This window comes from Pararge aegeria, chromosome 7 (assembly GCF_905163445.1).
Source record: "Pararge aegeria chromosome 7, ilParAegt1.1, whole genome shotgun sequence".
Lineage (NCBI taxonomy): Eukaryota > Metazoa > Arthropoda > Insecta > Lepidoptera > Nymphalidae > Pararge > Pararge aegeria.
In genome coordinates, this window is record NC_053186.1 from 3797235 (window position 1) to 3820866 (window position 23632).

The window sequence follows — 23632 nt, forward strand, 5'->3', positions numbered from 1 at the left end:
CAGAGCAGCAACGGTTTCACCTAGCCCCGCCTCCGATCACGCCACCCTGTGCGTGATTGTACGATTTTTTTGTGCTGCGTAGTTGACTGTATTGCTGAAATTCGTGTTTGTGTCGAAGCACTAATAAAACTTTATAAAATTGATCGGTGGACACCTATCAGTGAAAAAATATGGCGGCTACCGCTTGACGATAATTTTCGCACTACGCTTTTTCCTCATGTGACGATATTTAACATTCCAATATCATCATTATAAATCTATTGCCTCTCCAATCAGAATGAGAAGCGTTTAGGCCGTAATCTACCACGCTAGTCCAGTGCGGATTGGTAGACCTCTGAAATTTTAATAGACAACTCTCCGGCTTGCAGATTTCCCCACGATCCATTCCTTAACTGTTAAAGCTAGTTATATTTTAATTACGTAAATTAAAAGATTCCGAAACATAAGTTGGATAATATAAGATAAAGCTTTCGGTACTCCTTTGTGTAAACTTTAACTATCCCAAATCGTAAACAGCTACGATAAGCTGGAAATAAGAATACAAAGTTTTTCTTCACATATTAACATGTAGATTTTCTTCAACAGGTTAAGATTTGGTTCCAGAACCGGCGCAGTAAATACAAAAAGATGATGAAGGCTGCGCAAGTAGGAGCGGTTCCCCCCGGGCTCGGGCTACCCCCCGGAAGTCCCCCCAATAACAATCAACTATTACATGGTGAGTACAGCAATTTATGCTATTAATCTGCAGATTTTAACACCAGAGATTGAAAAAAAACATCATGCTACAACCATTAGGAGCGGAGTACAATGAAAGTGTTGCATAAAACGGAAAAAATATTAATTTTGAGAGTTTATGCGGAATTGATCCTTTTTTTACGACAATAATGACACGTTGCCATCTAGACCCTAAGTAAGCGTAGCTTGTGTTATGGATACAAAGATGATTTATAAATATTTTTATAAATTATATACATAAACTTTTTTTTTTAATTTGGTGGTAAACAAAGAATATCTTTCGTGTTATTGTATGCTGAGTTAGCCTTTAAGTGGGGTGTACAGCATTATAAAACAATTGTTAAATGTGTGTGTAATATATTAAGATAGGTTGTATACACGTTGGCTTCCTAATAAATAAATAAACTTTTAATTATACAGATAAACACCCAGACACTGAAAAACATTCATGTTCATCACAGAAACATTTTCCACTTGTGGGAATCGAACTCACGGCCTTGGACTCAGAAAGGAGGGTCGCTGCCCACTGCATAAAAGTCCGCGACAGCGTATTATCTTTTAAGGCCAACTCATACGCCGACGAAGTCCGGGGATCGCCAAAATATGATAAAATAATATTTATTTTTGTTCCCAGGCGGAGGCGGCAGTTCCAGTGGCTCCCAGCACTCCCCGTCCGCGTACCAGAGCGGCCCCACGCAGGCCCACTCGCCCACGCCCAGCTCTACGCCCGTGTCGGAGCTCTCCCCCGGCCTGTCGCCCACGGGCACGCCATGGGACGTGAAGCAACCGCCGCAACCCTCATGGGACGTAAAGGTTGGATATGTAAGAGATTTTAATTAAACCTATTTTTATTGACGAGCATGATAACTAGGGTTTTACAAGGTTAAAGAACATTATATTTAAAGCAACTGGCCTTGGTTTATAGCCATTAGAGTTTTAAACATTAAAACACAACGCGCGACGCGACGATTCGAGTGCATAATTTGCACCAGCCATAATTCAACTACTTAATTTTTTTTTTATAATCATACTCTTCAAGTAGTAGGATGGAAAAGGCGGCCTTATCGCTAAGTAGCGATCTTTGCCAGGCAATATTTCATTTCATTGTCATATTCAATCAGAAAAGACAGAATTAAAACTAACGTTATAAACTAAAAACTTATTTCATTATAATGAAGCAAAACCATGCATTATTACGGAATTAAAAGCTGCCTGAGTCTTGTTATCACCCATAAACGATATCAATGCATAAAACCGTATCAATCCGTTGCTCTGTTGCTGCGTGAAAGAACAACAATGTAACAATAACTTTTTTGCAGTTCTAAAATGAGTAGAATTCAGTAGAGTTCAGAATATATTCTGAATTTTGGGCGGAGTTTTTGACTCGTGTATTTTCATGTGATTTTAAAAATGATGGTTTGTTACAGCCAACGGCAGGCCGGTCCCCGGACGGCACTTCCTGCGATGTGAAGCCTCCACACCAGCAGTCGTGGGATCCAAGGGTCGGATACGTAAGTGAAAAATTTTCAAACAACCTTAATATATAAAGAACATTACATAACTTTGCTCTTAGAATCTAAAAATCATGAATCAGTTTAAGGGAGACTAAGGCAATAAAGGAGATTAAGCATATCGATATCTAAACATTTGAATCTATTTAATGCAACCATTAGTTTGGTAAGGATACCTTTGCACGCGCTAATTATCTATTCTAAGTTTCTTCTGTGTATGTGTTTACTTTGTAAAAAATGTGTGTGTGTGTGCAATGTAAGTTTTCAAACAAAAAAAAAAACCAACAATATTCTGCCCTGCTTTCCCTGGTGATGCTCATTTGATACATTGACTAAGTTTGTTTACTCTAGTCGTATATTTGGATGAAAACATGTTATAAACTTTCTATAAAAAAAAAAATATTAATTTTAGACGTTTTAGTATTTTTTTTATTGCGGTTAACACTAGTTCAGAAAGCAAATTTTATAGACGAAGAAGCCATCAAATAAGCAGAGTTCTTTGTCAAATATGACAATCAATACTCAGACAATATCTCACTTCATTGGCCGCATGTTATGAATGAATGAATGAATGAATATAATTTTATTGCACATCACAAAAAGTACATAAAAAAAGGAAAGTATAACAAAACAACGTATTCAATTTGGCGGCCTTATCGCTTCATAGCGATTTCTTCCAGGCAACCGATGGCGAAGAAAAGTAATACAGAAAATAGTTAGAAATATTAGTTAGGGATGTTATGTACACAGCTCACGAATGTCCAGCGCCCACGTCACAATTTCATAGATTAAAATTGTCCATTATCCAAGACTCTCCTTTAATACAATAAACAACAATTTATGTAAATGCCAGGTGTGGTGGGCACGCCTTTCGCATACCCACTTACAGGTATAGAACTATATACAAACACGCATGTGTGATTATTTATTTACACTGTCACGCGAAGCCGTATGACAATATAATTTCGGATTAAATTGTTAGAACTTTTAATTAACATGATTTAGTAATCGTTGCGCACTCTGCACTCGAAATTGTAGACCATTAAACCACTGCACGATCTTGTTCGATTAGCCTATCGTCCACTGCTGGACTAAATGCCTCGCCCAACAAGAGTGTTGGCACTTAATCACCAAGCTGAGTAGACGGGTTAGTGATCGCAGTAGAGGGGATTGCTTTAATGGTGGCTTAACAACTACGCTTCAGGTTGGGCACAGCGCGGCACGTTGCAATACGTGTTCGTTGCATGCCCTGCAAAGTGAATATAGGTGATAGTTTTCCGCTGACCATCAGTTGGGCTTGGTCCGTCAATTATAAATATATATAAAAAAATAAAAATGCGTGGGAAGTCGCATTTATAGTACGGCCTATTCGGAGAGGAGTCCTGTGTGTAATGTTTTTATTATTATGATTTCGCTTCTAGGATTTAACTTATCGTCTTCCCTTGCCAACAGGGCGCGCCACCCGGCCCTTGGGACATGAAGGGCGCGCATGCTCACGCGCTTCACCACCAGGGGGCGCCGCAACCGCACCCCCCCTACGTACCCCAGTACTCCTGGTACCAAGCTGACGCCAACCCTGGCCTTTTAACGTAAGTATCAATAGTCAAAGTCAAAGTCAAAGTCAAAAATATCTTAATTCAAGTAGGCCCACAGGTGGCACTTTTGATGCGTACATAAGAATTACACGGTAGTGAGATGATGGCGATAACCACATTCGTAAACTTAAAACTAAAGCTACGAGGGTTCCAAACGCGTCCTGGTCTAAGAAGAAGCCCACAGCAAACTTAGCCGGGTGTTTTTTTTTTTTTTTTTGTTTGTCAATATTATGAAGAACATCTACGAACCCTTTCATCAAAACTGTTTCAACTCAAAAACACGCCATTAGAATTCATGAGATTCTCTTATATATACAGGAATTTAATAGTATTATATTAATAGTTTTAGTGGTTTTAAAGCTTTTTTGATAGAACTCGTCCTGGGTAGTACTACCCCCATGAAGGGCGTGGTTGCCGGTGTAATAACAGGCAAATGAGGCTAAGGCGGTGAGGCTAAGGTACTGATGCAGTGACAGCATTTGGTAGGAGCTCGACTTCACTTTAGGGGGACCGAGTTCGAATCCTAGCACGTACCTCTAACTTTTCTGAGTTATGTGCGTTTTAAATAATTAAATATCACTCACACTTGCATGCCTGAGAGATCTTCATAATATACTCAAAGGTGTGTGGAGTCCACCAATCCGCACAAGGCCAGCGCGGTGGACTACGGCCTTTATAGCGGGCCGGTAAAGGGTTGATGTGAAGAGACTAAGGCCTCAGGTCGATGACCTTCGAAGTGTTTCTCTAGATCTTGCCATCAGGTTGGTCATTTGCCTGGGCAGTAAATTAAAACTATAAAAAATAATTTGTTAATGATAGCATTTCCGCAGCATAGTTCTAAAAAGTTTGGTAGCGTTTTGCGTCTGATAAATTTCAGCGCATAATATCTGATCAGTCCTGTGGAAACTCGTGGTGAAGACTCAATACCTTTCGGTCATAAAACAATGAAATAGATTATTAAACATTTAATTTCAATTAAACTTAGTGGAACGATGTTGTGTATTATATAAATAATTAAAAATGAAGCTATTTTGAGTTGAAACTGTCAAAAATAAAAAAAATAAAAAATACGCGGTGTATTATCTTCGTTGCCTTAACACCTAAAAAAAATATATGATACGCAATAGTTCATTTTAAAAGCCACGTCTTCTAATGATGATCCTGTGTCCAAACCTCATCAACATGAGGATACAGACACATGAGATACCTGCACATTTACAGTTAGACAAACATTACACCACCCAGATAGTCTTCGGTTAAGTTATTGAGGTAATCTTAAAGTCTGATTGAAAACAATATTAAAAGACTTTAAAAAGATAAACCTAATAAACTACTACAAACCTATGAACGCAATAACTAATATTTGTATGAAGAACAACATTCAACATATTATATTTATAATAGGAAATAAATATTTTTCTAAAAAATTATGATAATATAGCAAATAAAAAAAATAAAAACACCTAGATTAAAATGTACTAATTTATTTACAGTGAAAACGGCTTAGCGTTATTTCACCGGATGGGGCTGAGAAGTCAATTCTTGGGATCGAATGAACAAAATAATTATGACAGCTGAAGATTTTATAAGTCTAGAATTTATAAATAAAACTACAATAGTAATTACTAGAAAAAAGTTGTGACTGTTACAATTAGCAAAAAGCATACACCTGCCAAGTTCTCTCTTAAAAGTTCTTATTATATAGTTTTACTAAGATAACATAATGATATCAAACGCTACCACTCTGTTACATTTGATTGTTATGGTCACAATAACAATATTTTTTTTTTAATTTGTGCAGTTTACCAAATTCTATACTATAATGGCATATACGATATTACGATAGCTTGCGTTATCATATTATTTTCCCAGATGGTCTTGTATTACCGTTCGTTTTTAATAAATTATATTTGTTTGTGTGTAATTTACTTTGTTTATCGTTACTTATAAAAATGAGGCGCGTAATCTAAATTTCTAGGTTTTAATTTATTTCTTAGTTAACTTCGTTAAAGGTATTTTAAATACAGTTCAGAGTATATTGAAAAATAGATTTTGAATGATGTCCTTTTTGAATTGGTCTGGCTATTTATCAGAAACATTAATAACAGAAAATTGTTTGTCAACAGGGTCTGGCCTGCCGTGTAACGACCATCGGAAAAACAAAATGAAACACACGCTAAAAAATAAATAATTTGCAAGTATAATTCACTTAAAATTAAATATAAAATGGCGCACAAAAAAGCGCACATTAACGGCGTATAATATCCTAACAGATATAAAAGAACGGCACAACCAATATTATTGTTAAGAAATTTATTTAATAGTTATAAAAATCATTGTACATTTTTTTATTAACACTAAAATATAAATACAATAGGTTTAAAATGTTTATAATGTTACTGTAAATTCTTTAGGTAATGATCATTAAAATAAATACACAATTTAAATAGTTCCAGTGACCACGTTGGTCAGATTCGTAATTGTTTTTAGCACGTATAATTTGGTAACAAATTTGAATTATATCTTTAGTGTCAAAGTTGTGTATGCCATTAAAGTTTAGAATCCATCTTAGAAATAGTTAATCGTTTCAAAAATGCGTATGCAATTTTGACTGATGTACATAAAAATATGTGAAAGGTGGTTGTATCCTATATTATTTTGTATTTTTAAAATTCCCGTTATTGTAAATAGGTTAAATCATAATGAAAAGCTAAGCTGTAAATGTCTGTATTTGTGTAAAACTGTTTAATTGTGCAATAAATTCATGTAATTTTAATGAGATCTTCTACATAGTTTAAATGTTCTTCATCATAGTTCTATGTTTGTGTATTCAACCCAGTATTACCGGCGTCATTGTATTTTTTTTTTAATGAACAACGTGGTCACGGAATGCAAGCGGCAAGTTGTAAATGTATAAGCGAAAAACCCAGGAGTATTAAATTTATTTATAGGGATTTTCTGTTTTTTTTCTTAAGTTATATTTTATGCAGCCGTCAATAAAATCGTACCCAATATTTTTTTATTGCAAAATAAACCGCCATGTTTGACAACTTTCCATAAAGATGTAACTTTGTCAGTCAAAAAAAACGTTTCTGTTTATATTTTTTTTTTTGGGGCAAACGTATTCAACTAAGTTTTTACTTCTACTCGAAAAAAACAGCTTTTTCTGTTTTTTTTTTTGTCAAAGTTACGTAGATATGTAAAGTCACTTAACATTTTTTTTATTGCGTTCTTAACTAACATTAATTTTATTTTATTCTATGTTTTAAATATGACACCTGAAATGAAGTTATGGTGCTGAATAATTATAACACAATTTTTATAATTAAAGTCGAATTTATTTAATGACTTTTAATTAAATAAACAGGCAGTTATTTTGTATTCTTCAAAATGATGGCTTATGAAATTCTACCATACTTTATGGAAATATATTTTGTTTTATTAACTAAGCTTTAAAACATGATTGTGTTTATTTATTTAGATTAACATTAAATCAAACGGGAAACACAAACCAGTCTGTTGTGATACATAATTTTAAGTTTTAGACAAAATATAATTTGTTTTGGTGAACTATTAAAAAAAATGTATTTATTACATAATGTTTGTGCAAAAATTGTGTTCTGAATGCAAATCTATTTAAGCTATTTTTATTTCTATTTCAAACTGAGTTTATTTGTAAACAATACTATAGTCTATTTAGAGAACTCTTCGTGCAATTTATAAAATAACGTACATGTAATGATACGAACTGAAAAATTGGCCCACCATGCTACTACTAAGTTAGTTAGCGGTTGAAACATGAAATAAAATCTTTTGCAAGTCGAACAAGATCTCTCGCTAAAGGTTGTAAGTGATTGCTGGCGATAAGGTTAAAAATGTTTTCCTTACTTTTTGTTCGCCTTAAGCGTTTTTCTACTTCTAGTTAATAAACGTAAAAATAATTATTTACCGCTGACCTCCCTACGACTTAATTTCTAAACGAACAAGGACGATACGCGAATGACTTAATAGAAAGGAAATAAAACTAACTATCTTGTTATTTCTTGACCGGATAAAGTAAAGATTAGAAGGATAACTTAAAATTCATATTACAGTTACCCTTCTATTATCCAAAAGTAAGGAGAAATTAAATAACCAGGGTTCAAGTCATCGTATTCCTTACAGGGTGTGATTGTTGAGCTGTAACTTTATTTTATTGAATCACCCAGAATTTGACATTGATGACCTAACAAATAAAATGAACACTTTAAAAATTAAAAAACACGTTAAATGTTGTGTCATTACAAAATTATTGATTTTAAAATTGACACGCTATGTTTTAAACAATAGCTCAAAGTAATACTATGACACAAAGTATACAAATTAATATTTATTGTAATAATAAAATTATATTATTCATTTAAAGCTCTCTTTAAAGCAATGATATAATATTTCAATTTGATTGCTTATCGATACAATATTGAGCTGTTTTAACTGGCTAGGGATTAAAGTGCACATGCGCAATTTTTTTTTTTTTTAAGAATATTTATTCTTGAATTTTAGTGTAAACTATACATAATATTTGCTCCAAAATAATATATTACATTGTAAATGCTGAAGCTTCGATTAGAAAATAAATCTGTTCAATTTTGTATTAAAAATCAAATAACACTTTTGGTTGGGTCAAACGTCACACTACCTTTGTGCTTACTGCTTATAAAAAATAATGTGTCAAATCTGACGTCATAAAATACTTGAATTCTTGAATAGAATAATGACATTTCATCAATATTCTTCAAATAGACTATAGTAGGTATATATTTAGAATGGGTCTTACGGGGATGATTTTGTAAATATGTTCTGTAATATATAGAGAGAATAAAAATATACATATAAATAAAGTCTAGATAGTATAATTACTTTATAACTACAATGTATTATAAGGAAACCGGAAATGAGAAAAAAAGTGAATTAATTTCTTTGTCAAATAAAAAGTGAAAAAGATTACCTTATGTGTTTTAATTTATCATTTTTTTTCAACCGAAGGTAATAATGGGATGTATGTGGCGATGTAGATGCCATATCACGGCAAAGCCTTAATTAAGGTGACCTTAGAGCCATATTCTATCACCATAAAAAAATTAACGACATGTCTTGGAAGTACCACCGAAAAAAAAAAGAACGGAATTTCAAATCCATCGGACCTAAAAGAGTTAGTAAGAAGCTTTTGTCAAGCCTGAAATCAAAGTTGATGAAGACCTGAACATTTGTATGTATACATATATATACATATGTTTAGTTAAGAACCATTTCGGTAATCGAATATTTTTTTTTTATTCCACCACAAGTTATCCTTTGGCAATCTCGCCTCGTGCTAAGTGATGAAGCAGTCTAAGATGGTCGGACTTGTTATAAAAAATTACAACGGATTTTCAAATCTATCGGACCTAAAAGAGTTAGTAAGAAGCTTTTGTTAAGCCTGAAATAAGTTGATGAAGACCTGAAAATTTGTATATATATATCAGTGCAAAAGATCATCCATGAATGATCTTTTGCACTACCTAAATGAATACACAAAAACTCAACTCACTCTTATATTTATATATATATATACTAGCTGTTGCCCGCGACTTCGTCTGCGTTTGATTTTGTATTTTTAAAGCATTCAGTATCGCTAAGCCTTAAATTAGTATAGTAGTATTATATATATATATAACATGTGAATGTCAATTAATTATAGAAAAATTATTTGCAATAAAATAAAATTGCGACTATAATTAAAATCTAAACTATCCTATCTCTTAAGTTGGAACAGACTGCTCACGGTGTGCCAATTTAATTTAAAATCGGTTAAGTAGTTTAGGAGTCCATCGCGGACAAACATTGTGACAAGAGATTTATATATATTAAGATAACACAGAATAATAAAGTAGGTGTATATATATATATATATATACCTACTATATTATTCTGTGTTGTAGTCATTGGAGGAGTTGTGAAAAAAAGATCTGAGATTATATTTAGTACTAGCGTTTACCCGCGGCTTCGCGCTCGTTGAAAAATATGAAGGTAAATTACTTAAAAAATAAGAAACTTTCATATAAATTTTCATCCCCTATTTGATGCATTGACTCAAATTTTAAAAAATCGAACTCCAAGTTCGATTTTTAAAAATTTGTGAAACACGTATTTCTTTTTTTTTAATCGACAACCAAAAATAAAAGTTTCATGGATGTAACTTGAAAAATAAATTAATAAATGATGGATTTTATACAAACTTTTATCCCCTACTTAACCCTCTTAGGGTTGGAATTAAAAAAAACCCTTTCATAGCGGATGCCTACGTTGTAATAACTATCTGTGAGCAAAATTTCAGCCCGATACGTCAAGTGGTTTAGAGCTGTGCGTTGAAGGATCAGTCAGATAGTCAGTCAGTCACCTTTGCCTTTTATTTATATAGATTATATAAATTATTATTGTTATTTTATCATTTGTTAATATAAATGATTATTATAAATGCGAAAGTTTGGATGGATGTTTGTTACTTTCACGCCAGAACGGCTGAACAAATCTGAAGTTGCGCACAGCTATAGATTAGAGTTTGGAAAAGTACTAGCTACTTTTTATCCTGGAATAATGAACGACTCCTATGGGGCAGTTTATTTTTTTCTCGCAACAAGATATCTACATGTTGTATTCCATAGCAGTAGCTCACAGGCCAGAGAATAATAACATCAAACTTCCTACAACTAGTAGGTATATAATATACCGCTAAAACCCCCTCGGTAGCCATGTACTGAAGCTGCCTACCGAGGTAACCCGAATTCTCCCGCAGAGAAAAGATACCCGATCTTTTAAGAAGATTTTCCATCACGTCAAACAAAGAGATATACTTGTATAATATAGACTTGAACTTGATGATTGTCATGCTTGACAGAAAGCCATGGCGAGGCCTAGGTTAAGACACACTTGCCTTGAAAGTGCCTATTCGCTTTTGCCTTGAAAGTAGGTATTCAAGTTGTACGTGGCCGGAAACAGATTCCGGGAAAGCCTTCCTCACTCTAGCGGTTCGCATCAGCAACATGGATGGAACGCGTTTGATACGTGTGAGCTGGATGTTAACCTCATAAGAATGCCACCGCTCAGGACGTCACGCTGTTCTATGGTAGAATCGCGACGGGGGAAAATGATTGTAAAGTTCCTGGGCACACTCGTAAGTACTGTAATAACATTAATTATAAATTTATAATTAAAAAAAAAACGTGTGTGTACTTATGTACACGCGTTAGAAGTTATACTTCTTTGGCGTAACAAGATAAAAATCTTTTCAAATTTTATCTTGCGCCTTACTCGTCAAAAAACGTCATAGACAATAGAAAAAAGCTGACATTGAAAGTTTTATTGTAACGCATTATGCAGTTAAATAAAGTTTATTTAAATAACACAAAAAGAATATCTACATAATTAATGAAATGGACATAAAAATCATAATTAATTTGGAACACTAATAGAATTGTGAAGTTTCTCTCAACATTAAAATTGAACTGTTATAATTTTAATGTTTATTTAAAAAATGTTGAATTTTTATTCACTTTGCTTTTCACAATTGATCCGTTTGAAAATATTCGAAATAAATAATCCCAATCGATTATGATGATATTTGCCACTAGCTCGCGTATCAGTCAAGAAGCGTGGAGTATATGACATATACTTACGACCAATCGAAATTATTATTTTTAAATAGCGGAAACTACACAGACGTCTGACGTACAACTTCCGTTACTTCCGTCAGAAAAAAATTCTGAGTTACTCCCTAGTCGCGCTTTTTTTTATGTTAAGAAGTTTTACTTCAATAAAATTTACATCTATGATGTACTGATGTAAAACTTCTCTGTAAATCAAAGGCAATATATATATATATATATTTATGTATTGCGAACATATTGAACCTCCGTGGGATAAAGGATGCTCGGAAAAGGCGCGGAATAACAAAGGTTGTAGTAACAGGATTCTTTTATAAGTAATTTGCGAAAAACATGGAGTCTTACGGGATGACAGATAACGTAGAAAAAACCTTCAAGAATCCAACTGGAAGTTGTAGCCTCATTTGAATATGATAGTAAGGCATGGTATACATTTTGTCATATTAGGATTCTTTTTTTTTTATTTCTTGAACAACTTTGTCCGCATTATTTCAATTTTCCATCCATAGTCCTTAGCGGTGTAGAGTTCAAGTATTTTCATTCGTTCATTCGTTAATACATCAACACATTGCACTGTCTTTACAAACCAACAAACACTCGTTCGCATTTATAATACCTATTAGTAAGTATAAAAACAATTTGAATAGCGTAAACTATAAACGCATGGAATTATAATTCGATGCCATACAAATTACACTAGTACGAGGGTCTGCACTCAGCTTTACGTCTAAATTCCCAAGCAGGAATGACAAATTGGGTAGCTCACTCGGTATGCAAAGTAGCATGAGACCTTTAGTTCTTGTTAGCTGGAGCTGGTATCCTTTAGTACTATATTTCTTCTTTATACGCGACTAGCTGTTCCCCGCGGTTTCACCAGCGATAAAGGTTGTCATGTAATATATTAATGGCCACGCAGACACCTTTCTCATATATTTATTTTATTAATTAATTTATAATTATTTAACTGAAACGGTTCAAGCCCGATTACACTAATACAATTTATCGATTGCAATATAATATACAACGTGTAAATGTAAACCGAAATAATACTTCACAGGCTTTAGAGGTACATTATTTACTGTCTCTGAGACTTATCTGTAAAAACGAAACGCTAATAGTTTTTGAGTGGACCATTGCCATAGTTTTTACTGAAATAAATCAGATACAACCCTATTATCTCACGCAAAAGTAAAATCAAGTGACTCCTGCCACTTTATTGCAAGCGTCGCGTAGCGTAGGTACCATGCACGTGTCGGTCTTTTATCTTCAATAGGGTTGTCATAAAGAAACACTTACAATGTTTTGAACTAGTTTGTATGGAAAAATAAATATGATTCTTCAGATTTAATATTTTTACAGTGTGATTCCTTATGAAATAGACTAATGCACCCTTCAACAGTATTTCGTTATTCCGTTACACGTTGTATAATAAAATGAATTAGAATACTTGACTTATAAAATTAATTGATTCTTACAATATACTTTATAAACAAATTTATTAATTAAGGAAAAAAGGAAAAGAAAATGTATATAGTAGGTACATATTATAAATTCTCACAAAAATGTAGGATCTGACTTAAAAGGTCAGCCCATTTATCAGCGAATGTCATGATGAGAAGAATCAACAATAACAGCGTGTTAATCGCAGCCAAATTGAGTGGTTTAGGTGGCGCACGCCACCTTGCGGTAATATTGGTACTCCAAACTTTTTTTACGGATTGTGTTTAGCTGATAACCGTAATAGTTTCAAGAATGTAACGCTGGCTCGAAATTAGGCTCTGCTAGGAATAGTGTATACACTATACCCCTCCCGTACGTGTATAATATTAACTTCGGTAGTATTGCGTCCGTAATAATAAGCGCAACGAACTAACCTATAAAGAGCAAGATTTATCCACACAAGACTGTCCTGTCAGTAAAATGTCTCAAGATCGACTATTGAAAAACTAATTTTAGTTTATAAAAAATTCTTCATAAAATGCATTATTGTGGCTTATTTATAAAAGGTAGGGATGGACTTTCGGAATTTATTTTAAATCTACTAAAGACAATTATTTTTGTGGAACGTAGTATTTACGTGTGACAAATCATTTAGACGGCGCGCGCGGATAAAGCAAGCGCGTTTTCTTCCTGCTTGCTTTACAAATGCTATTTTGTCAGTCTATCGGATAAAAAAGCTTTTTAATGGTGTAAAAATCACTAAAACTGCACCGTTTTAGTGATTTTTTTATTTACTTTGAGAGTTTATCGATGACAAATAAACAAACAAACACAGAATATCCATTTTATAATATTTGTATTTGTATAAATATAGAAAACGTTTAATATGGCAATATTTTTATGCATATTCTTATCATCATATTGACAGATTTTATTATTGTCACACTGATGGACATAGGGTTCCTCCCTCATTAGATTCAGAGAGTCTAAACTTCGTGTCTACCATTCGGATTGGCGTACCTTAACGATTAGGTATAATTGTCGATTCTTTTTTATGCTTCGATAAAGTACTGACTAAGAAGAGGGTGGTAGGTACCTTTCTGGCTAAGCGTTAGGAATATTTGGCCTTGGTATAAAAATATTCTAAAGTACATTCTTGGTTGGGATATTTAATTTTTGAAATGGTACTTATACTTTTATAGGTAAGTATATTATGCATCGTCATCAACTTCCCGGCGTACTACATTGCACGGGTCTCCTCTGAGAATAAGGGTAACAAGGTGTCGTTAGATTGTTTCAAAAATGCATGCAGCAAATGACAGCATTTTAAAAATCACTTTTCAAGCGACTTTAAAAAAAGGCGGAGGTTCTCATCAACTTGACTGTGTTTTTCTCTGTGTGCGTGTTACGCGATTACTCCGCTAATTATATACCGATTTTGATGATTTTCGTTCGGTGTTAATGCACTTTGTATACCGTTCGCTTTAGTAGCTAGGAAGGTATCTAGTAATTTTTACATTTAATTGAAACCGACTTCAAAATTTTATTTTATTCTTTTAGTTGGTGTAGCATTATATTAGCAGTATACGAAACATTATTCGACACCAGATTCTTCTATAAAGGCCTTTGTTCTAAGGGACGTATGCATAAAAGGTGTAAGGGCGTTTTCGTTATTCCATTCCTCAAATTCTTGTACGGGAGAGGAGCCCAGTCTTTGGGCTTCTCTCCCGTACAGCTTGTAAACCTTGGGCAATGCTTCTGCAGTAGGTATAAGTTTACCATATCCGAGTGAACCTACAATTTTGACATCGACAAAGTGCTCCGTGAAATAAAACTAGCCACCATTTTTTTGCAAACGTTGCGAGATCTTTGCAGTTTTGTTTGTTCTGAATAGACCCATAAAGACAGAGAGATAGTTTTAGTTTCTTGGTAATATTGATAGGCCCATGTTTCGTTACCAGTTAAGATTTCTTAAACACGTTTCGATGTTTTGTTTCACCGACACCAATCCACACAAGCTGGTTTTTCACTCTATGGGAGAAAACCTTCCTTACTCCAAGATGCTGATAAAGGATGGTATGAACACTCCCCAAACTTGATGCCAAGGATCTTCTCGATAAAAGTGATTCGACACATTTACTGCAGATTGCAGTTACACTGCTGTTTACTACTTACCCTACTTCTTTGGTCAACTTCTTTTCTATTTGATCCTCTCCACCAGAAGATCACTGAGCTGAGCTAAAATTCAGATGCGTTCCAATTTTGAATTTTAGTGACCTACGTTATAGACAGTTCTTTATTCAAATCAACGTAATAACTTTATGTTATATTCCGCCCGGTTGCGGCATAAATAGTAAAGCAACTGTAATTTAAATGGAATTCAAAACCTTAACCTTAAACAATAACGTTTACAATCATCGTGACAGATATTTGTCATCATACAAGAAATATGACAGTGACATATGTCAAAGCTACCTTTTTGAGCTTTTTTAGAGAAAGACACGACATAGCGATAGAATTTGTCAATTCGCGTTTTAAGTTGGTTTTGTAAAGTTTTATAAATGTAGATGCGTTGTAAATTGCTTTTAAAAAAACAAGGTAATTACCCTACATTCAGATAGTGAATGATCTTTTTACTATTAGTAATTTTGTTACCCCTGAATTTATCCGTTCAGAGTAATTTATCAATGAAAGGGGGTTTAGAGCAGAGTTCCACCTTACTGCTCCTTTGCGAGTTCATGGGCTCTAAATAAAAATTATTTGTGATAATTACAGGGACCAAGGCACCCTGCTCCGAATTAGGTCCGGCGGTGGACTGAAATAGGCCGACACCCCCGGACCTAACTCGGAGCAGGGTTTGAGGTGACACGCACCTGAACAACATGAAGCTGAACATAATCTAACCTTACCTAACCTAACCACTGACCAACGCAGCAGTTGGCCTTAATGTTCTGGCAGTACCTAATAGTGGGAAATTAATATACATATATAGATAATGCTCCGTCTATTCATGGAACGTCATAGCATCCTTTATTAATTTATCCTATATCCTATAGCTCGCTAAACAGTCCGGTTTCGGTCCCCCCCCCCCTTTCCCAAGTAAAGAGTAGCAACTGTAATTAAAATGGCGATCGGCAGCCAATTATATGTACCTTTATTGAAACGTCCCGCAGATGGGACGTTGTTGAGAAGTTTTTTACCCTTTCGGCATCGGCGCAAAGGGATTTTTCAGTTTTTTGCTCTCAGCTCCATATGTGTGGAGTATGGCTGACATAACTCACGACTGGTGAACGCTCGTGACTATGGTCGTATCGCCCTGGTAACAATGGCCTCCTGTTTTAGCTGAGGAAAGCAAATGGCAACTGTAGGAACGATGATGGTGTTCATAGATTCAATGACAAAGCAAAATCTACCTGGGAACTCCAGCATCACGCCACCACTATGCTCCAAATCCAAGATAGCCTGTTAGGTTTCAGTGTATGTGTGTGTGTGTGTGTGTGTGTGTGTGCATGTATTTATGCGTTTGTTTATTATCACTTTCCTGTTAATCTTCTTGACATATTTTGAAACGGTTTTTTTGTAAGAGCAATAATATGAAACGCATGTTACTCAATATCATTCCTCCATAAAAACACCACACGTAGCGCGATTGATTTAAATGTATTTTTTTAATAGTAGGTAATAATTGACGGGAGAATTCACAGGACATGCAATGATGCAACACACAATGTGCCGACCGCGTCTCATCAACCTAAGAGGTACGTGTTAGGTCTCGTTGCCTGAAATCACACAAGCAATCACGCTCTTCAGACCGAAGCACAGAAATAAGCATACCTACTACTGCTACTCATTAACCTCTAAGTAGCCTCATTTTATAGCCTTTTTATACCACACTTCAGATAGATATACCTATATAAATAGATATACTAAATATATAGTTGACGGCCGACTGGCGCAGTGGGCAGCGAACCTGCTTTCTGAGTGGTGGCCGTGGGTTCGATTCCCACAACTGGAAAATATTTATGTGATGAACATATATGTTTTTCAGTGTCTGGGTGTTTATCTGTATATTATAAGTAATTATGTATATTATATTCATCAGTCACCCATAACACAAGCTACGCTTACTTTGGGGCTAGGTGGCGATGTGTGTAATGTCGTAGTATATTTATTATTTATTTATAGTTTACGGATCCTAGCGATGCGTATTAGAAACGTGGATGCTAAGCGACCACCTTTTGTATTATTATATAATTAATTGTCGCCCACTGTTCAAATATAACCACTGTACAAAATTCAAATATAATTTGTTATTTTAATTTAGAATTTATAATTGTATTAAGGTTCTAATGACAAAGAGTATACTTCCTTAATCACAGATTTCGCCAAGGCTACACTGTCAATTTGCCTGTGTTTTTTTCAAAGAAATTATGATTCAAAAAATTATTATAATTACATAGTACATGATTACGATAGTCACTTATTAAATAAGTGTATGATAGTGTATGTAATGTTTTTTTTATTAATTTAAAGTAGGTATGTTATATGCATAAGTTAAAAGAATATAAGCATTCTGTAATGAAATTTCATATTCCTCCGCGCTATCTCCGAGCTATGTGCCCAGACCACTGCCACTTTAGCTTCGGGACTCTTTGAGCTATGTCGGTAACTCTGGTTCTTCTAAGGATCTCCTCATTCCTGACCTTAACCCGTAGCGAAGCCATAGCTCTCTCTATCGCACTTTTTGTGAGGCGCATAGTAAGCGACCACGTTTCAGAGCCATAGGTCATCACTGGCTCCTCGAATAGTACATATCACAGTAACTGTTAAAGACCACAAACTCGCGTTGGAACAGAGTGGTGGGTATATGCTTTTTAACTATCTCTCCTTTCAGAGAGGAGGCTTTTTTTATTCCATTACAAGTTAGTCATTGAGTCATATCTTACCTGATGGTAAGTCATGATGCCGTCTAAGATAATAGCGGGCTAACCGTATACGCGACATTGCACCGGAACTCTAATTCGCTTAGCGGCACGTCTTTGTTGGTAGGATGGTAACTAGCCACGGCCGAAGCGAAGGTTAGAGAAGATGAGGGCTAACGTGCTCTTTAACATACAGGGGGGATAACAAAAATTTTGGGGTTCTAATGAGAATTTTTTATACAAGAATCCAATATCTAAATATTGTAGGCCTTAATCGGGAATAGAAGGTAAGAACCTTGTGCTTCGTAGTTGAAAATGTTAACCACTAGACCAACGAGGAATTTCAAACAATAAAACGCTACATTTAAATTAATAAAAACCGGCATATGCGAAAACGCCCACAACACATAGAGTGTCACATTCTAAGAGAAAAAATTCAAAAAAACGAGCCCCAGCCAACAGAACAGCAACGGAAGTTGACGCCTACGGAACCCCTTTTTGAAAAATAATAAGACCCCATTGATACAGAAAGAATTTTTCAAAAGAGCTCGCTTTTTTGGTCGGACATCTGTCTTTTCAACCGGTACTTGCTTAATAAAGTGAGATGTTATGTTTTATGAGAGAAATATAGTTTGTGTATTATTGCAGAACTGTTATATGAGAAACTGGCGTTTGGCCGCGACTTCGACTGCGTACAGTTTGTTCCTCATGTATATTTTTTGCGCATACAAGCTTTTGTCGCCTTTTCTATACCCTTGAGGTGTGTGAAAACAAACATTTAGTGTTTTAAGCCCAAACGCAAAGACGACATTAAAGTTTGTCGTGTCTTAGTGTGTGTATGTGTCTGTCTGTAGCATCGTGGCTCCCAAACGGTTGAACCAATTTTCATTATTTTTTTAAAGATCTATGTTTGATGAAAATAGGGCCAAGGTGGCCTCCGCCACAAAATACAGACCACTCTCCTTATATTGGTATCAAATTAAAGGCCTTGACTAGTAGAATACTATACGCTATGTCAAATTTCAAGTTCAAGATGGCCACAATGGCGAAATACATTTGTTCTTCAAAACTTGAGCAAGTTATATGGGTATGAAATGAAAGTGCTGGCTAGGAGAATAATGTTCACCATATTGAATTCTTTTAAATTTAAAATTTATTTATTATTTTATTAACACCATGTTAATCATGGGATATTATTTTACTAACCCTCTCTTATGGGACGAAGGGATTTAGAGCTTTCAAGCGATCACCTCTGGTCCATAAAACTTTCATCAAATTCGGAAGTTTAATTTATAAATCAAACAATCATAAATGAAAAATGAGTAACACAAATAAACGAAATTTCGTAATCATTTGTGCCTATAGTTTTTGAAGTGAAACTTCTTTATATTTTTATCATACGCGTACCATATTTTTTGTTACGCGCCATCTTTTTCATGTCCTTACCACAATATAAAAAAAAATGAAATAATTGTATTTTTTTTCTAAATCTCTTACCAACCTACTTCAGGTCTTTCCTCAGAAGGGTTAAGGCCGTAGTTCATAAAGCTGACCAATTGCGGATAAGTAGACTTCACACGCCTTAAAGATAATATTTTTATTTAGTTTCTCCTCCTCTCCACGTTTTTCCTCATCGTTAAAACAAGTGATGTTAAATTAACGCACATAGCTACAAATAGTTGACTGGGGATCGAACACTGTCCTGTATTATTAATTATTATAATAATAATAATAATAAATAAATTTATGAACCAAATACACACAAGTAGACTTAAAACTATTATGGTGTAATCATAAATTCTTACGAATTTTACCGTACACCACCGTGTCGTCGACAAAAGGTAACATATAAGGAAATTAATTAACTACCCACTCACTACGTCAATCAAGATATTCCATATAAATAAAATTCCCTCAATATAAATAGATAGGTACATCGGTTAAAGTTTAGAATTGGTACTAGGTAGGCAGGTACTAACAATCTTATTTAAAACTATATCCTATAACTGTATTAATAATATAGCTATTGCTATTTACAAAAATCTTAAGTGGATAAAAAAGCAGGTAGTTTAAAAATGTGATAAGTTAATGCCACGAACGTCCATCGAGCAACGCAATACAGGATGTAAAATTAAAATTATTACTCTAATATTGTTGCTCTAATAATGAAATTATTTGTGGTACTTGGACCTTGCTCACGAGATTACCGCCATGTGGAATATTGAGTCGGCCGTTGTTGTTCCGATCGTCGTTTCAGTCAATGGTCTTCTCGCGAAAAGCTGCAACCATCATCTCAAGAAGCTTTCGTTTGGTTGTAGGATCTAGGGTCGGATACAGAAGGCAGTAGTCCTTGAAACGGCGCGTATTGTTAGGAGGTTCCTCACTCTGGAGCCCTGACCACCGGTTGCTTGGGTATTCAAAAGCCCCGCAAGCGGAGGGTGGAAGTTTTTTTTTTATAAATTTTTAATAGTGTTTTTTAATTTATTTTTAAGCATTGTTAATAATTAATAAAAAAAAAATAATAATAATAAATGATAGAAAAAAATATTTGCAACCAGATTAAATGCAATTTCAATGCAGCTTATGAATTATGAATCACGCAAATCTGCCAAATAACCACGGAGAAATTAAAAAAAAAACTGTTTACTTATATTATACAATATTAATATTTCAGGTTTCACTTTTAAGAAACAACGCAATTTTCCCTCAACCGAAAACGTAATATAAAAGGAATGTTGAGATAGGTCGGATTCAGGTTTTATAAACGTTTATACTTAACTGGCTTCGGTCATACTATGCCTCTCGCAGATCTCTTTCCAGGTACATAATACTTTTGATTTCTTCTGCATCTTATTATATACCAGCTAACAATTGCCTACGACTTCAAACGCGTTTAAGAAAATTTCGCGGCAATTGATAGAAATTTACCTAAATCCTATGTCTGTCTCGAGGATACAAACTATAAATTTTAATATTTAATAACTTAATAATCATCTTCACATCAACCCATAAACGGCCCGGTATAGAGCACGGGTCTCCCCCCAGAATGAGAAGGGGTTAGGGCCGTAGTCCACCACGCAGGCCCAGTGCGGATTGTTGGACTTCACACACCTTTGGGATCATTAGATGCAACTCTCATGCATGCAGGTTTCCTCACGATGTTTTCCTTCACCGTTGAAGCAAGTGGTACTTTAATTACTTAAACGCACATAACTTAGAAAAGTTAGGGATGCGTGCTGGTATTCGAATTCGGCCCCCCGAAAGTGAAGTCGAGCTCCTACCCAATGCGCTATCACCGCTGAGTTACATAGTTTTTTTAATTATATGATGAATGTATAATCCCTATGCCTATCCCTACTAATATTATAAATGTCAATGTAAGTTAGTTTGTAACGCTTTTACGTACAAAACTACTTAACCGATCCTCATGAAACTTTGTACACATATTCTCGGAAGTGTAAGAACACACTATAACTCCGACAAATTATAACCGATTTAAATAAATATTTTTGTACTTTATAGGTTATAACATGTGTTTAATTTTGCCCAAACTGTGGTTGGAGATAGAGGACAGAACTCCTCAGCGGACAGCCGCAAACCCCTCATTTAAGGCTTAGCTATACTGAATACTTTAATTTTTTTAGAACTACAAATAAATTTAATGCCACATCAAAAAACGAAATCAAATGCAAACGAAGTCGCGGGCAACAGCTAGTAATAATAAAGTTGATATTTAGACCAGGCTCCATAATTATTTGATGGTATCCATAATTATTATCGAATTTCATCTGAACCTATGCTCCCTTCACATTATGTCTTATGAAAACTAATGAAACTAGTTGTTATTTTTCATTATTTTCTTATATACAAATTCAAATTCAAAATTTCTTTATAAATGTAGGCCTATCGCAGGCACTTATGAAGCGTTCATACATATATATTTACATAATTGTAAGGGGATGGTGATAACTTCGTTCGCAAACCTAAAGCTTCGAGGGTTCCAAACGCGCCCTGATCTTAGAAGAGCACACAACAAACTTAGCCAGGTTAAGTTTTTTTGTTATCACCATCTCACAGTAAATTTATATTAAGCTATGAAGTTAGAGCAATTCACACCCAAGCTTTTTTATCGTTTAATCCATCGTCCATTATAATAGGAAAATAATATATAAATACTAAATACTTTTGTTTTTTTTGACTGAACTAATTAGACTGTGCAAGAAAACTTTCTGTCTCTTTTTAGTAGTATTCCAGCTTTTTGTGACAGATCTCGTCCGGGGAAGTACTACCGCCTAGTCAGAAAAAGGTGGAAATACATTTTTTTTCGATGTGAAAACCTATACACATGAATTTTTAATAGATTTAGTTCTTTCAACCTTAATTAACATCACTCAGCCCCTTTCAAATACTTCAAACTAAACCTACAAACTACTTCGAGACCCCTGGCTTGAGTAGAAGTAGTTTCATCCGGCACTGCGTATCATGACCATCAGCAACCCATTACCGGGCCTCTACGTCGCGAGGGTTTCTTTTTAGAATGATATGAGAAGGGTTTTGGCCGTCCACCACGCTGTCCAACTGCGGATTGTCGGACTTAACGCACCGTTGAAAACATTATGGAGAACTCTCAGGCATGCAGGTTTAACCACGATGTTTATCCTTCGTTAAACTGATATTTAAATTGAGGGTACTAGGCTCACAGCGTCGTATAGTAGTCGGCAAAACTTGAAAACTTGTATAACAATACTAGGCTGACAGCGTCGTATAGAGGGTACTAGGCTCACAGCGTCGTATAGTAGTCGGCAAAACTTCAAAACTTGTATAACAATGTAACAGTCATACGTTTCGTGGTACTACTATCATGACGCCCTAACCACCGGGCGCTGATCAATGGCCGAGCCAGTAGGGAGTAATTTTAGGGCGCAGGGCTCGAGTCTATAAAATTTATTGTCGCGTAAATATCAAGAGGTTTAGTGAGGTACTGGTTTTTATGGAGTTACGAACGGAGTAGACAAGGTACAACGCGTTCGTGCAACAGTATATACTTTCTGAAGTCTAACTTCTTGCGATTCGATAACTTTTTTGGACAATGATCAAGAGTGACAGTTTAAAATAACGTTACGGCACTTGTGTTGAACAATTTTTTTTTCATAATCACGGGAACAAAAATGCGGGAAAATTTATAAAAAATAATATTCCCTTTATCATAACACGATTTGTTTGCATTTATTTTGAAACACTTAGTTATCACGTTAAGCCAACGTTCTTGGACCGGATTTTTTTATAAATCCCGTGGGAACCGTTTGTTTTCCTGGGATAAAAAGTAGCCTATGTCCGTCCTTTTACCTATCTCTAGGCCTATCTAAAATCAAGTTGCTACACAAACAAAGAAACAAACAAACACACTTCCTCATTCATAATATAAAAAAAATTAAGTTAGTTATGGCTGGGGATTTACGTAATGAATGTATTGATAAAAATTAAGTTTTACTTAATAACAGACGGAGCTTTTACTTAGTTTTCCTTATCCTAAGGTTGCCTGGTAAAGATAGCTACTTAGCGATAAGGCCAGCTTTTGTATCTTGGGTGTCTGTTTTTTTTTTTAATGTTCTTATTTGGCTTTTATTTATTTCTTTAAAATCTTTATTAGTATGTACTAATAAAGAGTATAATCAAATAAATAATAACGCAACTTGTACTAGCAAAAGAGGACAGTAAAGGTTTTTCAATATATTAATAATATTATA

General features: G+C 34.7%; 1 protein-coding gene across 2 annotated transcripts in view; it reads left to right on the forward strand.

Annotated features, from left to right (window-relative positions):
- LOC120625099 (homeotic protein distal-less) overlaps positions 1-6123 on the forward strand; it is a 116475-nt gene extending 110352 nt beyond the window's left edge. The window contains exons 3-7 of one of the 2 annotated variants that reach the window (XM_039892026.1): positions 586-715; positions 1370-1557; positions 2163-2246; positions 3699-3835; positions 5335-5419. In XM_039892026.1, coding sequence (XP_039747960.1) covers positions 586-715; positions 1370-1557; positions 2163-2246; positions 3699-3835; positions 5335-5419 — 624 coding nt within the window. Of the gene's footprint in view, positions 1-585; positions 716-1369; positions 1558-2162; positions 2247-3698; positions 3836-5334; positions 5420-5967 lie in introns of those variants that run through there. The other variant, XM_039892025.1, reaches the window with a different exon arrangement.
- The last annotated feature ends 17509 nt before the right edge of the window (positions 6124-23632 follow it).